Source organism: Pinus tabuliformis, chromosome 1_1 (assembly GCF_031772625.1).
Source record: "Pinus tabuliformis cultivar Carrire ecotype Pingquan chromosome 1_1, CPIR1, whole genome shotgun sequence".
In the NCBI taxonomy this organism is placed as follows: Eukaryota; Viridiplantae; Streptophyta; class Pinopsida; order Pinales; family Pinaceae; genus Pinus; species Pinus tabuliformis.
Genome location: NC_142297.1, coordinates 853,867,330 through 853,882,308, shown reverse-complemented (window position 1 = coordinate 853,882,308; position 14,979 = coordinate 853,867,330). Strand labels below are relative to the sequence as shown.

The following is a 14,979-nucleotide window of genomic DNA, read 5'->3' as shown; positions in this document are numbered from 1 at the left end:
AAGCTTGGACAAGTGGCCACCGAAAGTAGTCACACCTATCATGAGTATAGGAGAGCAAACATGTGTGGGACCTCCACCTCAAACCAACATGACAAAGTAGGGTGAAGAACCATGCAACTTCATAGTATGACAATGATGGATCTTAACCCCAAGAGAAGGCTTCGAAATTGCTTCACTGTCTACAAAAGTCACAATATTGTGTGAGTTGGCAAGATGAAAGAATCCTAGGAACTGCCAAGTAAATAAGGTGTTGAGGATGAAGAGAAATACATGGCTTCGATCTTCTAATGCATTTGTTTCTTTTAAGGCATAATTTCCCTTTTTGTCTAGTTAGAGACCCTATTTGGTTTTAGCTAGTCTATGTTCCTAGGTTTTCCGAGGCTTGGTCTCAAGAAGGGTTAGCGTGTGGACTTAAGGCCCAATTAAAGTTGATTTAGGAATGGAAAAACTATATGTAGGATGAAGCATGAGGCTTCGTATCAAGATAGGTTAGTGTGTGAATTAAGGCCCAACTAAAATTGATTTAAGAATGGTAGAAAGATGTATGTAGGATAAGGGCTAAAGGGAGTTGTTGGAGTGAGGTCAAAGTTGGATGCACTCTTTCCTAGCATTCTAGGAAGATAATTTTTTATGTTCTTTGTATTGCCTAACTATGATAAGTTCTCATCAAAGATGCATTCCTCCATGATAGAATGATGGAAGAAGTCTATGATGCTTTTGGCTCCTTCATAAAAACATGAAGCAACCATATAGAAAGTTGTAGATATTATGGGGCTAAAAGGACAAATGCATCATGTTTTAATGATAATGTTGAGATTGAAATGCACACGTAAGAAACCCACACTCTCCAATGGCACAAAGTGCTTAGTACCCCTCCCAATTGTAGATGAAAACTAGTATGGTCATAACTTGGATTGGAAAAACTGTTGTGTTTCATCCATATCTACAAACACTCTACTCAATTAGAAGCAATTTTTCATGAAGCAACAATATAGAAAGTTGTAGATATTATTATGGGGCTAAAAGGACAAATGTCTCATGTTTTAATGAAAATGTTGAGATTAAAAAACCTACACTCTCCAATGGCACAAAGTGCTTAGTACCCCTCCCAAATGTAGATGAAAACTACTATGCTTAGTACCCCTCCCAAGTGTAGATGAAAACTAGTATGCCATAACTTGGATTGCACAAAGTGCTTAGTACCCCTCTCAAATGTAAGATGAAAACTAGTATGTCATAACTTGGGTTGAAAAAATTGTTCTCAAATGTAAGATGAAAACTAGTATGTCATAACTTGGGTTGAAAAAATTGTTTTGTTTCGTCCAATCTACAAACTCTACTCAATTAGAAGAAAGTTTTGCTTATGCTTGAATATTCCAATTACCTTTGTTTACCAATATTGCATATGTCTCATGTTTTAATGAAAATATTGAGATTGAAATACACACGTAAGAAACCTACACTCTCTAGTGGCACAAAGTGCTTAGTACCCCTCCCAAGTGTAGATGAAAACTAGTATGTCATAATTTGGATTGCACAAAGTGCCTAGTACCCCTCCCAAATGTAGATGAAAGGTAGTATGTGATAATTTGGATTGAAAATTCTATTTTTTTTCACCTAAATGTACAAACTCTACTCAATAAGAAAAAAGTTTTGCTTATGCTTGAAGATTCCAATTACCTTCCTTTACCCATATTTCCTATAATAAATTTACCCATATTGTCTATGATAAATTACATAAGCACACATGATATAAGTAGCAACAAAAGAGTTCAATTAAAACAAAATGGAACCATTAAATTACATAGCAAAAAACTAGTGAATTCCCTCATACATACCTCTTTCATCACACCCATTACAACTGTTGAATTTTCATCAGCCCTAAATCCACAATATGTGCTGTTAACGCTTGCCTTAATTTCCACATTCATAGAACCCAAAACAAAAAACCATGAACAAAGGTATATAAAAAAATGAAAAAGAAAAAGAAAGCAAACATCAAAATAAAAAATACTAAACCACAATTTAGCATGGCCATGCCCACAAATGTAAAAAAAATAACAGTAGTTGTACAAAAACAAAGGAATAGAGAAATATAGCAGCAACAAAAGCAAAAAGAAAATGAAAATAACAAAAAAAAAACAAAGAAAAATAGCAGACAAACTCTTCTTTACAATCCCAAAAAGCGTCTACAGCCAATCAAGGACATCCTGCACATTAAAAAATAGTAGAGTATTAAATAGAGACCATAAAATATTATGACAAACATTAAATATATACTAAATATCTTTGGAGGAATATAAAACAAAGACCAACATGAGGACTTCATAGCATAGCACAGATTTTGCACCAAAAGAGAACTCACCTTTACTACTACCTCTCCACTATAATATAGTGTTGCTATATAGATAATTCAGTAGTTTCATGAATCAAAAAATAACTCACCATCCACCTCCGCCTCTACACTCTCCTTCATTGCATTGCATTCATAAATAAATAGCTCACAAATGATATGTGATACCTCTATATTAAACAAACACACATGGAATCACACATACCTCCTCATCTTGAGTTGTGTTCTTCATTGAAAGCACAAGTAGAATCTACAACAGCCTTCAGACTTGTCTTTATTTCTCCATTGCTTAAAACCAACAAAAACCACACTAGAAGATATCAAATAATAGCAAAAATTATTATGAGAGATATTAAATAGAAACTTAAACAAACTAAGAGAAATCTTAAACAAACAATAAAACCCTTATGAATAATCATATGCAAAAATCAGATGTATAGGCCAAAAATCCAAACCCTAAATAGATAAGTAGGGAGGAGAACCATCTATGCAAAACATACATGGGTCTTCCACCATACCATAACTCCTCTACCTTTTCTCTTAAACAAACAATAAAACCCTTATGAATAATCATATGCAAAAATCAGATGTATAGGCCAAAAATCCAAACCCTAAATAGATAAGTAGGGAGGAGAACCATCTATGCAAAACATACATGGGTCTTCCACCATACCATAACTCCTCTACCTCTACTTTTGCTTCATCTATAGTGCATCCCACAACTCTCACAAGTTGAATCTACAACAGCCTTGAGACTTGTCTTTATTGTTGCATCACCTACAACCAACAAAAAGCAAACTAAAAAATTAATCGAATATAGAGTAAAAAATCTTATGAGAGATATTCAAAAGAAACTAAAATAAAGTATGAGAAACGTTAAACAAAAAACAAAACTCTTATAAATAATCATATGTGACAGTAAGTAAATCTTATGTAAGGCCAAAAATTGTAAACCTTAAATTAATAAGTGATGAGAACCATCTATGCAAAACGTACATGGGTCAAGACCATAACTCCTCTGCCTCTACTTTTGCATCATCTATAGTGCATCCCACATCTCTTTAGTGCATCCCACGTCTCTTTCACAAGTGACAAAAGGATATTCAAAAGTTTCATTAGAATTCAGCCTCACTTTACATGCATTGCCTCTAAATTTAAATAAACACACATGATATAATTTTGAAGCAACAATTGAGTTAATTTAAAACACCATGGAATTATAAAATTATGTAGACAAAAGCAAGTAATACATACCTCCCACTTACCTTTTTGCTCTACATGTCTGGAATTTGCATGAACTGTAATCCGACAATATGAGCTACTAGGTCTTCCATTAATTTTCCCATCCATTGAATAACAAAAAAGAGATATCAACCACACAAGATATTTTGTGAGAAATATGATGCAAAAATTGAAATATCAAATACACAAAATATCTAGTGAAAAATGTGAAGCAGTCTGGGAACCATTGTATTGAAACGAGAAAATATCGATGTTGGAACTAAAAGAGAACTCATCTTGTACCTTTGCACTCTCCAATATTTCCCCAAGTCTCTCTCACACAAAAAGATTTCAATAGTTTCATGAGTGTTCCTCCACCTTCCCTTACCTAGATTTTCATTGCACTCACCATACAAATAAATCTCAAATAATATAAAATGCATTTAATTTTAAAAGACACATGAAACAATACCTACCTCCTCCTCCTACTTAGTCTTCCCCTTCACCAAATGCACTTATGCAATTTGCACCATTCCTAGGACCTGCCTCTATATCTCCACTTCCTAAATCCAACAAAAACCAAACCATAAAATATTAAATGAAAACCAAAAATTTCCAAGACAAACAACAAATATCTTATAAGAAATATTAAACAAACATTGAAAAATATTATAATAAATCTTAATCATAAGCCAAGACCAAATTTTTTTATCAATAATATTATGCAAAACTACATTTTATTCAATGACCAAAAATCATAAACCCTAAAAAAGGAAAGAGGGAGGGAGAACCATTGTATTGAAAACGAGAAGATAAGCATATCAGAACCAAAAGAGAATTCACCTTCTACCTTTGCACTCTCCTACACTACTCCAAGTCTCTCTTACACAAAAAAAATCAGAATTTTCAACATTGTTCCACCACATTTGCTTGGCCACCTTCCTTTACCTGCATTTGCAATACATCCAATAAATAAGACAATTCCAAATAATAGAAAATGCATATAATTTAAACAGAAGTACATCTTATGCTATGAAAAAAGTAAAACCCCAAATTGGCAAGAAGGGTGGAAAACCATGGTATCTAAACCAAGATCTACGAGGATTTTATCATAGAACATACATGCTACATGATCCTTGCACCAAAAGATAACTTACCCTCCCTCTACCTTTGCTTCTACTTTTGCTATAGTGTTTCGCGTCTCTCTCACACAAAGATATTCAATAGTATCATTAGTGCTCATTCACCTTTCTTACTCAATATTGCATTTAAATTTCAACAAACACATGATATAAGGATGAAGCGACAAATAAGTTAAATTAAAATGGGCATGAAATGACATAATTATGTAGTGACAAACAAGTAAATTCCCCAATTACATACCTCTTCACCTTTTCCCTCTACACATGTGGACCCCACATCAACCCTACACCCACATTATGGGTTGTTAATGTATTTCTTGACTTCTCCACCCATTGAATCAAAAAAAAGAAAAATAAATCAAAAGACACTAGAAAAACAGAATATTAAACCACAAATTAGCATGGCCATGCTAAGAAAGTCAAAGATATGAGAGCCACAACAATTAAAAAACTAAAAATATAAAACAGCAATAGTAAAAAAATATCACCAACAAGTAAAACAAAAAAGAAAAATAACAAGAAAAAGCATAAAAAGACAAACAAGAGTATGCTTTACAACCCCAAAAAGTGTCCATGGCCAACCAAGGAAACCCTGCACATCAAAAAATAGAGCATATTAAATAAAGACAAGAAAATATTAATCTGAAACAGAGACCAAATATCTTATGAATAATCTTATGCACCAAAAGATATATCTTATTCAAACACCAAAAATCATAAACCCTAAATAAGTAAAGAGGGAAAAGAACTATAGTGTTTGTTGCTGGGAGATTATGAATGGATTTTGCACCAAAAGAAAACTCACCTCCACGTTTGTATCTGCACTCCACTATAATGTCTCTCTCAATGAAGATATTTCAGTAGTTTCATTAGTGATCCTCTACATTCTTTTACCTACATTGCATTGCACTCATAATTAAACAAATGACCAATAATGTAAAATGCTTCTAATTTAAACAAACACATGTATGTGACCATAGATACACCACAACATTCACCTTTACCCAATACATCTATGAAATATCTTGGACCATTAGGACCTACATTAATCTCCCACCCACTAAACTAAACAAAAAAATATTAAATAAAGATCAAAATATCTTACGAGAAATCTTGAAAAGAAAAGACACAAAAATAGAACAAAAATATTATGCAAAATTAATTACATTTTATTTAAAGAACAAACTCACAAACCCTAAATAGCCAAGGGAGGAGAATTTTTTATTTTAAATGAGAACAATTTAATAGCATAGCATATATGGGATTTCCACCAAATAAGAACTCACCATCTACCTTACCTATGCTGCACTGGCCCACATCTCTCTCACAAAGATATTTCAAGAGTCTCATCAAAATCCTCCTCCTTCCTATACCTACACTACACATCATATCTAAATTTAAACAAATTAGTCATGCTAAAAAATGTTTAAATTAAGAAAAAAAAACAAAAACAAACAACAACAACAACAATAGCGAAAGATACACACAAAAATAGCAAAAAACAAGAGAAAAAACCAAAAGGAACAAATAGAGAGAATCGGTAGAGACAAACTCTAATTTGCAAACTCAAAATGCATCCACATGCGAACAAAGAACACCTTATGAGAAATATGTTGAAAATAGTAGTGAGAAAGGTCTTCTTGACTTGTAGCATAGTCAAGAAAGACCTTGATCAGTCCTTCTTTAGCTTGCACAAGTTCGAGGATGAGTCATGGAGCAGTTAACTCATGCGCAGAATTTGGAGGCTCAGTTCTGTTTGTCTCCAAGTCTGAATTTATATTTGGAAAAGGACGAGTGAGAATTTCAATGTCTAACTGAGGCTATGACGAGTTAAAAGAGTCAGTTCGACTCAGTTAACAAATCAATCACAAGTCTGAGTTCTAAAAATTAACTTGCCAGATTTAGCACGAGTCAAAAAGACTAAGGAGGTTGAAGGCACATCATTAAACGATTAGTGTTGAGCACGAGTTTGTATGAGAAAGAGTTCTTGCTAGCAGAACATGTAAGGAGCAACATATACACATTTTGAGATAGAGAATTTCCATTTTGATGTGCGGTAGAATTTAGGGAGAAATTCCTAAGAAACAGGGGCTTAGATCTGCGCTAGGAATAAGGATTTCCAGCGCTCGTAAATAGGAGCTAGAAATCACAAGGAAATAGGATTCGTGTCGAGTTCATGTAAGGAGGTTTTGAATCAAGTATTAGAAGTGAGAGCAGCTTTGGAGGAATTCCTAAGAAATAGAGGCTTAGATCTGCGATAGGAAATAAGGATTTCTAGCGCTAACAAATAGGAGCTAGAAAGCACAAGGAAATAGGAGTTGTGTCGAGTTCTTGCAGGGAGGTTTTGAGTTAAGTATTAGAAGTGAGAGCAGCTTTGTTTACTGTTGAAACAATTTGCCTTGTAAATTATTTTGTATGCTCAATTTTTCTCAATAAAATCTATTTGCAAAGAGAGGATTTTCCCAGTTGGGTTCACTAGAAAAATATCGTGTTATTGCGTGACTGTGTTCTTTATCTTTGTGTTTATTTTATTCCGCTGCTTATATATCGTAGAGAAATCCTGTGTCTTGGTGCAACCAAATGAGTTTCAGATTTGTCATCATAGCAGTGGCAGGATCTCATGGAAATTTCACAAGGTAACAAAGCAACAATCAATATAAAGACTAGCACCAAGATGAGTTTGTGACTAGCGCAGATCAATCAAAAGGTTAGCGCTAGATTGTGAAAAAGAGTTCTCTAGGTAAGCAAGATGACATTCCAAGGATTGACATCAAAACATTGTTTAGAGGAAGCCTCTAACTTTGTCTCTTGGAAACTGAGGATCATGACAGTATTGGAGGCTAATGGGGTGGGAGACTTCGTCAAGAACGTTATACTACGAAATCCACTCAGGTTTGAGATAAGCTAGGTGGTGTGGGTGTCATTGAAGTTCACTCGGATTTGAGATGAGCTAGGTAGTGTGGGTGTCATTAAAGTTCACTCGGATTTGAGATGAGCTAGGTAGTGTGCGTGTCATTGTACTTGAGTAGGACCTTGTCAGTTTTGCTTTACTAGGACTTCACAAGTCTTGGTATGGTTTCCAATATGTTGTCAATGGCAGAGAGATTTTTCCCAGTCGAGAGGTTATGGACTAGTTGCGTTTAGGAAGAGATCCAGAGAGGGGCCAGAGATGGTGAATCAACGAAAAAGAGGACGAGGAGAAAATTGCTCTGGTAGGCAAAGCCAAGAGAAAGAACAACAATTGGAAGGTCAAGTCTAGTCAAAAGGGCAAGAAGAAGAAGAAGCATCTTATTAAGATCACGTGCTTCCATTGCCATGAGTTTGGGCACTATGCTACTAAATGTCCTAATTGGAATAAGGTGACCAGTAAGAATAATGTGGTTGCATCCGCTGAGGTAGATGTGTTTGCTTCTCAGTTCGACAAAAACTTCTAATTGATAGCTTGCATGGCAAGCTTAGAAGGGAGCAGCATGTGGTATATTGATCTTGAGCCTCCTTCCACATGACCGAGAACACGAAGTATTTCAGCCAACTGAAGGACAAGGATATGCAGTTTCAGATCGAACTAGGACATGATGGCAAGTACACATCAAAGGGAGTTGGTACTATCAGCTTTAAGAGGGAGTTCGGGAGCCCTCTTCATCTCAGAGATGTCGTCTATGCTCTAAGATTGAAGAGGAACCTTTTTTCAGTAGCAACCCATGAGGACAAGGGATATGATGCCATCTTCAGTAGAGGTAAGGCATACCCCAGCCACTTAGCTTCTTGAGCAGTGAAGAAAATAGGTCTGAGGTGAAGAACCTTTACAAGTTACAGGTTGAGACATGTGCAGCAAATAGTCACAGGATTACCAGCATGCAACTTTGACCAGCATGATGTGTGCAAGGGGTGCACACTTGGCAAGTATGCCAAGACTTCCTTTCAGTGCCGAGGCAGTAGAGCCAACAGGATTTTGGAGTTGGTGCATTTAGATGTATGCAAGCCCTTCTCTTCTCCATCTCTTATGAGACAGGTATTATGTTACTTTCATTGCTGATTATTCTCGAAAAACTTGGATATTTTTTATGAAGAAGAAATATGAGGTCTTAACCAAGTTCATGGAGTTTAAGGCTTTGGTAGAAAACTAGACTAGGAAGAAGATCAAGGCAGTGAGAAGTGACAATGGTGAAGAATATGTCACCAATGTCGTCAAGGATTTGTGTGTGAAGGAGGGCATTAGAAGAAAGTTGATAGCACCCCATAACCCTCAGCAAAACGGGGTTGTTGAGAGGAAGAACCATAGTATTGTTGGAGCAGCCAAGGCCACGCTGCCTGATCAGGGACTGTCTATGTTCTTGTGCGTTGAGGCATGCAACACAATAGTATTTCTACAGAACAGGAGTCCACACAGGGTTATTGGTCGAGTCACACCGAAGGAAGCTTTCACAGGAAATAAGCATGATGTTTCGCACTTTTGTATCTTTGGCACAAAAGTCTTTTGTCATGTGTCCAAAGATAGTAGGAAGAAATTGGATCCCACAGAAGAAAAGGGCATTTTCGTGGGATATAGTGAGACAACTCAAGCATACAAGGTGTATCTACCAGGACTCTAGAAGAGGGTTCTCAGACAGGATGTGAGGCTTGAGGAGTCCAGAGCTCTGAGGGAGTCCTTACAAGGAAAGTAAGTTGGAGTACCTAAGATGGAGGAGCTACTTGCTCCCAAGGAGGAGTGTCAATAAGGATCACAGATTAAGTCTCAGCCAGGTGGCAAGAGGCCCGCACAACAACACCCACAACAGGATGGAGAGCAGAATGATGAGGAGAAGAATCTAGGATAAGAGTAGACAACTACTTAGAGACTCCTAGCACAAGGAGGAAGAAATCCAAGTGGGCCGAGAAGTTGATTCAGGAGGCCTAGGAGCAGGTTGAAGCTCCTAGCACCATGTTTAGGCACAACAAGCAACCACAAAGATACACAAGATATATGACACTGATGATAGACGTGGTGAACACTGAGCCTTCTAGTTATAAGGATGCAGCTTCTCAACAAGTTTGGCAGCAGGTTTGGCAAGATGCCATGGGAGAGGAATATTCCTCCATCATGAAGAAAGATGTCTCAGAGATTGTGCCACAACCTGAGGGAAAATCAGTGGTTGGTTCACGTTGGGTGTATAAATCCAAGCATGGAGTAGATGGGAGTGTGGAGAAGTACAAGGTCAGTTCAAGGGCTTCTCACAAATTGAGGGCATAGACTATGATGAGACCTTTGCCCGAATAGCACGATATTCATCCATCACGACTATTTTTGCAGCACAAATGGGGTGGAAGATCCACCAAATGGACGTGAAGACAGCATTCCTTAACAGAGTGGATGAGGAGGAGATTTATATCGAGCAACTGGAGGAGTTTGAGCAATTCAACAAAGACACACGTGTGTACAAGTTGAATAGAGCTCTTTATGGGCGCAAGAAAGCTCCTAGAGCTTGGTACACTCATATTGAGAGCTACCTTCGAGGATTAGGCTCCACTAAGAGAGATGCAGATTCCAACCTATACTACATCATGGTTGGACGGCTTGCGCTCATTGTAGTGCTCTATGTTGACAACCTTATATTGACTAGAGCAGACAACTTGATCTAGGATTGAAAGGAGAACCTTGCAAGGGAGTTTGAGATGAAGGATTTGGGTTTATACATTATTTCCTAAGATTGGAGGTTTGTCAGGGTGATGGTGACATCTTCGTGGGATTGGAGAAGTACACTATAGAGATTCTCCAAAGATTTCACATGCAGGATTGCAAGCCCATGGCCACGCCTCTAGTCACAAACTAGAGGAAGGTGGATGCTAGTAGAGCAAAGCGAGAGGATGCTATAGCATATAGGCAACTCATCGAGTCGTTCATGTACTTGGTCAACGCACAACTTGATATTTGTTTTATAGTCAACCAGCTAAGTCGGTTCATGATGGAACCGACCAAAGTTCACTAGGTTGCTGCAAAGCATGTTTTGAGGTATCTCAGAAGCACATTGAATTATGGTTTGTGGTACAAACAAGTTGATGGGGTGAGGCTTAAGGGCTTCACAAATGCAACTTGTGCAGGGAGCTCCACAGCTTAGAAGAGTACTTCAAGTGGTGTCTTCAGCATTGGGTCAGCAATTGTTTCCTAGTACAACAGGAAACATAGATTAGTTGCACTAAGTTCAACAGAGGTCAAATACATGGCTGCCAGTTTGGAAGCATGCAAGGCTATTTGCATGAGGAAGTTGCTTGTGAGACTTTTCAAACGTAGGATGGAGCCTACTAAGATACGCTATGATTATCAGAGTTGCATCAAGCTCTCTCAGAACCCATTGTTTCATGATCACTCAAAGAATATCAAGATCAGGTATCATCATCTCGGAGATTGTGTACAGAATGGGATAGTGAAGCTACTATACATTCCAACAAAGGAGCAAACAACAGATATTTTGACCAAGGCATTGGCCATAAGCAGTTTTGTTCATTTCAGAGATAAGTTGGGAGTTGTACAGAATCCCTACCTTGCTAAGAGGAAGTGTTGAAAATACTAGCAAGAAAGGTATTCTTGAATCAATCCTTCTTTAGCATGCACAAGTTCGAGGACAAGTCATGGAGCAATTAACTCATGCACAGAGTTTGGAGGCTTAGTTTTGTTTGTCTCCAAGTGGGAGTTTATATTTGGAAAAGGACAAGTGAGAGTCTCAATGTCTAATTGAGGCTATGACGAGTAAGAAGAGTCAGTTAGACACAATTAACAAAGTATTCACAGGTTCGGGTTCTAAAAATTAACTTGCCAGATTTGGCATGAGTCGAAAAGCTTCAAAGATGGTCGAAGGTACATCATTGAGCCATTCTTGTTCAGCACAAGTTTGTGTGAGAAAGCTCATGCTAGAAGAGCTTGTAAGGAGCAACCTATATGCAATTTGAGAGAGAGAATTTTCCTTGTGATGTGCGCTAGGATTTAGGTAGAAATTCATAAGAAATAGGGGCTCAAATATGCACTAGGAAATAGGGATTTCCAGCACTAGGAAAGAGGAGCCAAACAACGCAAGCAAATAAGAGTTAAATCGAGTTGTTTCAAGGAGGTTTTGAGCTAAGTATTAGCAATGAGAGCAGCTTTGTTTTCTGTTGGAACAAATTGCCTTGTAAAGAATTTTGTTTGCTCAAATTTTCTCAATAAAATTTATTGGTAAGGAGAGGGTTTTCCCAGTTGGGTTCCCTAGAAAGATAGTGTTGTTATGTGATTGTGTTCTTTATCTCTGTGTTTCTTTTATTCTACTACTTATCTATCGTAGAGAAATCATGTGCCTTGGTGCAACAAAAAAAATCATGCGTCTTAGTGCAACAAAATTAGATCCAGAGTTGTCATCATAGCAGTTGCAGGATTTCGTGGAAATTCTACAAAATACTAAATAGACACGAAGTGTCCTAAAATAAATATGAAACAAAGAACAAATTATCATACGAGAAATTTTCAATAGAGACTAAAAATCCTATAAGTAATCTTATGCAGAAGTAAATACATCTTATAAAAACATCAAAAATCATAAACCCTCAATACATAAAAAGGGAGGGGATCCATTGTATTTGAAATAATAAGGTTGTCACAATTGGTCATAACACAGGATTGGCACCAAAAGAACTCACTTCTTCCTCAACCTCTACACTTTACTACAATCTCTCTCGCAGAAACCTACTAGATTCATCACTAATCCTCCACATTCCCCTACGAATGCTAGGACCTAACGCTATTTCCTCCAACCATTAAATCTAACGAAAAATAAAAATAAAAAACATCTCATGAGAAATCTTTAAAACACTAAAATTCTAATGAGAAATATCAAACAGATTATAATATACTATAAGAAATGTTTAATGGCAACCAAAAAATTTATGCAAAAGGGAGGAGTAGCACCATTGTATTTGAAATGGGGAGGATCACATGGGTTCTGGAATAAAAGGGAGCTCACCCTTTGGCACCCTCTTATACGAAGATATTCAACAATGTTCCTACACTTTCCATTGCCTACATTGCGCTTCTAAATTTATATGAAATGAACAACAACAACAACAAAACACCACTAAAAATTACCTACATTGCCTCTAAATTTTAAAAAATAACACATTATGTAATTATGTAGAATAGCTTGAGATAAATTAACCATACATAGCTTATCTTTAGCCTTCACTTATGAAATCTCCATCGACTACGTTGTTTGAGTCTGCACTAATTTTCTCACTCACTAAGCAAAAACAAATCCAAAAAATATTATGAGAAATCTTTGAAATACACCAAAAATCTCATGAAAAAATATTAACATAGAGTGCATTATATTATCAAAAAGGGGAGGATGCAATTGAGGAATAACTAGTGGACTATTTAGAGGAGGAGAAATATGTCTTTCTCAAGTCCATCTTCAACACTAGGGATGAACCTTTAGAAAGTTAGAAAGGATATAAGGCTTATATCAAGGAGGTAAGAGAATGTGAAGGAGAGCTTTAAGACAAATCCAAAACCTTAAAGAAAATATCTTTGAGTATCCTGCAGATGTGTTCATTAATTTCCAATGAAGGGGAGCAAATATATCAAAGGAGGGAAAAGACATACTTTAAGTGTATAGAAATAGGAGGACAACATATTAGGGCAAACATCAATTCTACTAGGTTAAAGGAATGGAGCTCATTACTAACATTAGTACAAGGGGAGAAGAGTGTTGAATTTTCCTTAGGCCCTAGATCTGGTCTGAGGCTAATCACGCACACAAACACACTAGGAACCCACAACATTCTAGCACTTTTCACAACATAAATCTTCAATAGTGAAATCAATTTAATATATTAGTATATAGTGAAAGCTCGATTATTTTATTAATCCATCAATAAAAGAATCATGGGGCTCCAGTACCAAAGATCATGGCCCTCGATCACTAGTACAACTAGTATACATAGTATAAAAAATAGGGCTTGTGATTTGTTGCTTCAGATCTACAATCTGCCCACAAAACATACAAGGATAAACAATCTGACTGACTTACTTGTTGGAGAAGCCCTTCTCCTTCAACCCTTTCAGTCCACATTACCCTTTGTTACACACAACTGCTCACAGTGGCTTGATCCATCAAATGGACTGTGTATCAGCACATAATATATATATTACTCAAAGTGGATTTTCCCTTCAAATAACTGTATATTAGCCCTCCAACAATCAGCTTACTCACAGTAGATATTGTCCATCAACCCACTGCATACTAGCCCTCAAAATGCACTCTGTTCACAACTTCATTTGTGAACAAACTTTAGGACAAGCTCAACATCCTTCTAAACTTCTCTTGGTAACATTCTTAGACCTGGGCTAAACCCTTTTGCCCATAGATCTCTTGCTACCCATTAATGTCTTCCACAACTAGCATTGATCAAACTTTTGAGAGACCTCATAAGCTAGCAATCTCACAGGTCTTTTTTAGCAAGCTCCTCAACAAGACTCTAGCACATAACATATCTCAATGAACTTTGTCCTTGCCCTTGTTCTCATTGTAGTCCTCCTTTACCACTCTTGGATTGCACCCACTTTGTTTGGCCTTCAACTCTGGGCCTCAACCTTCACAAATCTACCACTGTTTAGGCTATGAGTATACATTTCTTGGATTGTTCAAGCCTTGGCTTTACTTTTGGGCTCCATTGCATTCCTGAACAAGCCCTTTACTACCATTCACACCTCGGCCCTGTTCTTACTAGCTGTGACTCCTCAAATTTGTCCTTCAAACCCTTCGTTCCAACCCTTAGCAGACCTCCCACACACTTTACCTTCTCCCTGTAGTCTCTTAGGTCCTCATCTTAACCAACAGACCCCTCTTTCCAACACTCAGCACTTGATCTAGGTCTCAACCTACAGATCAACGTCATGTAGGTCTTGGCCCTTCATTTACTGCCTCAGAATAGGTCTCTTGTCATCTGCGGCTAGACCCTTTTTGCCCCTTTCTACTACAAGACAGACCCTTTGTAGGTTGCAGCTAGGATCTTGATCTTTGTTGTCGCCTACCTCTGCTTTCAACCATGGATCCACCTTCCCTTGCACAGAAGATACATGGTCGTTACAATAGAACCCCTTGGCCTCTTTCATGGACAGACCTTGGCTTCTTTTTCAGCCCTACTCGACCTCTAGACTTGGCTCCTCTAGGGCTACATCCTTCTAAAATTCACACATAATGAAGTCATTCTCATTGATATGTCTCATGAGCCCTATAACACCATTCCTTGAAGGGCTAG

General features: G+C 37.2%; 1 protein-coding gene across 50 annotated transcripts in view; it reads right to left on the bottom strand.

Moving 5' to 3' along the window:
* Positions 1–14,979, bottom strand: part of LOC149216957 (chromatin-remodeling ATPase INO80-like) — a 228,672-nt gene that overhangs the window by 26,586 nt on the left and 187,107 nt on the right. For 22 of the 50 annotated variants that reach the window (XM_089392881.1, XM_089392893.1, XM_089392882.1 and 19 more), the window contains 8 exons: positions 6,003–6,107; positions 5,522–5,610; positions 4,958–5,308; positions 4,418–4,522; positions 3,878–4,137; positions 3,350–3,680; positions 2,809–3,130; positions 2,568–2,641 (listed from right to left, as the gene is read on the bottom strand). Coding sequence is in view for 1 of the 50 variants with exons in the window: in XM_089392917.1 (XP_089249043.1) it covers positions 1,839–1,931 (93 nt within the window). In the remaining 49 variants the exon portion in view is untranslated. Of the gene's footprint in view, positions 1–1,838; positions 2,211–2,365; positions 2,642–2,808; positions 3,131–3,307; positions 3,681–3,877; positions 4,138–4,417; positions 4,523–4,731; positions 4,776–4,957; positions 5,309–5,521; positions 5,611–6,002; positions 6,108–14,979 lie in introns of those variants that run through there. The other 28 variants (XM_089392917.1, XM_089392883.1, XM_089392888.1 and 25 more) reach the window with 28 other exon arrangements.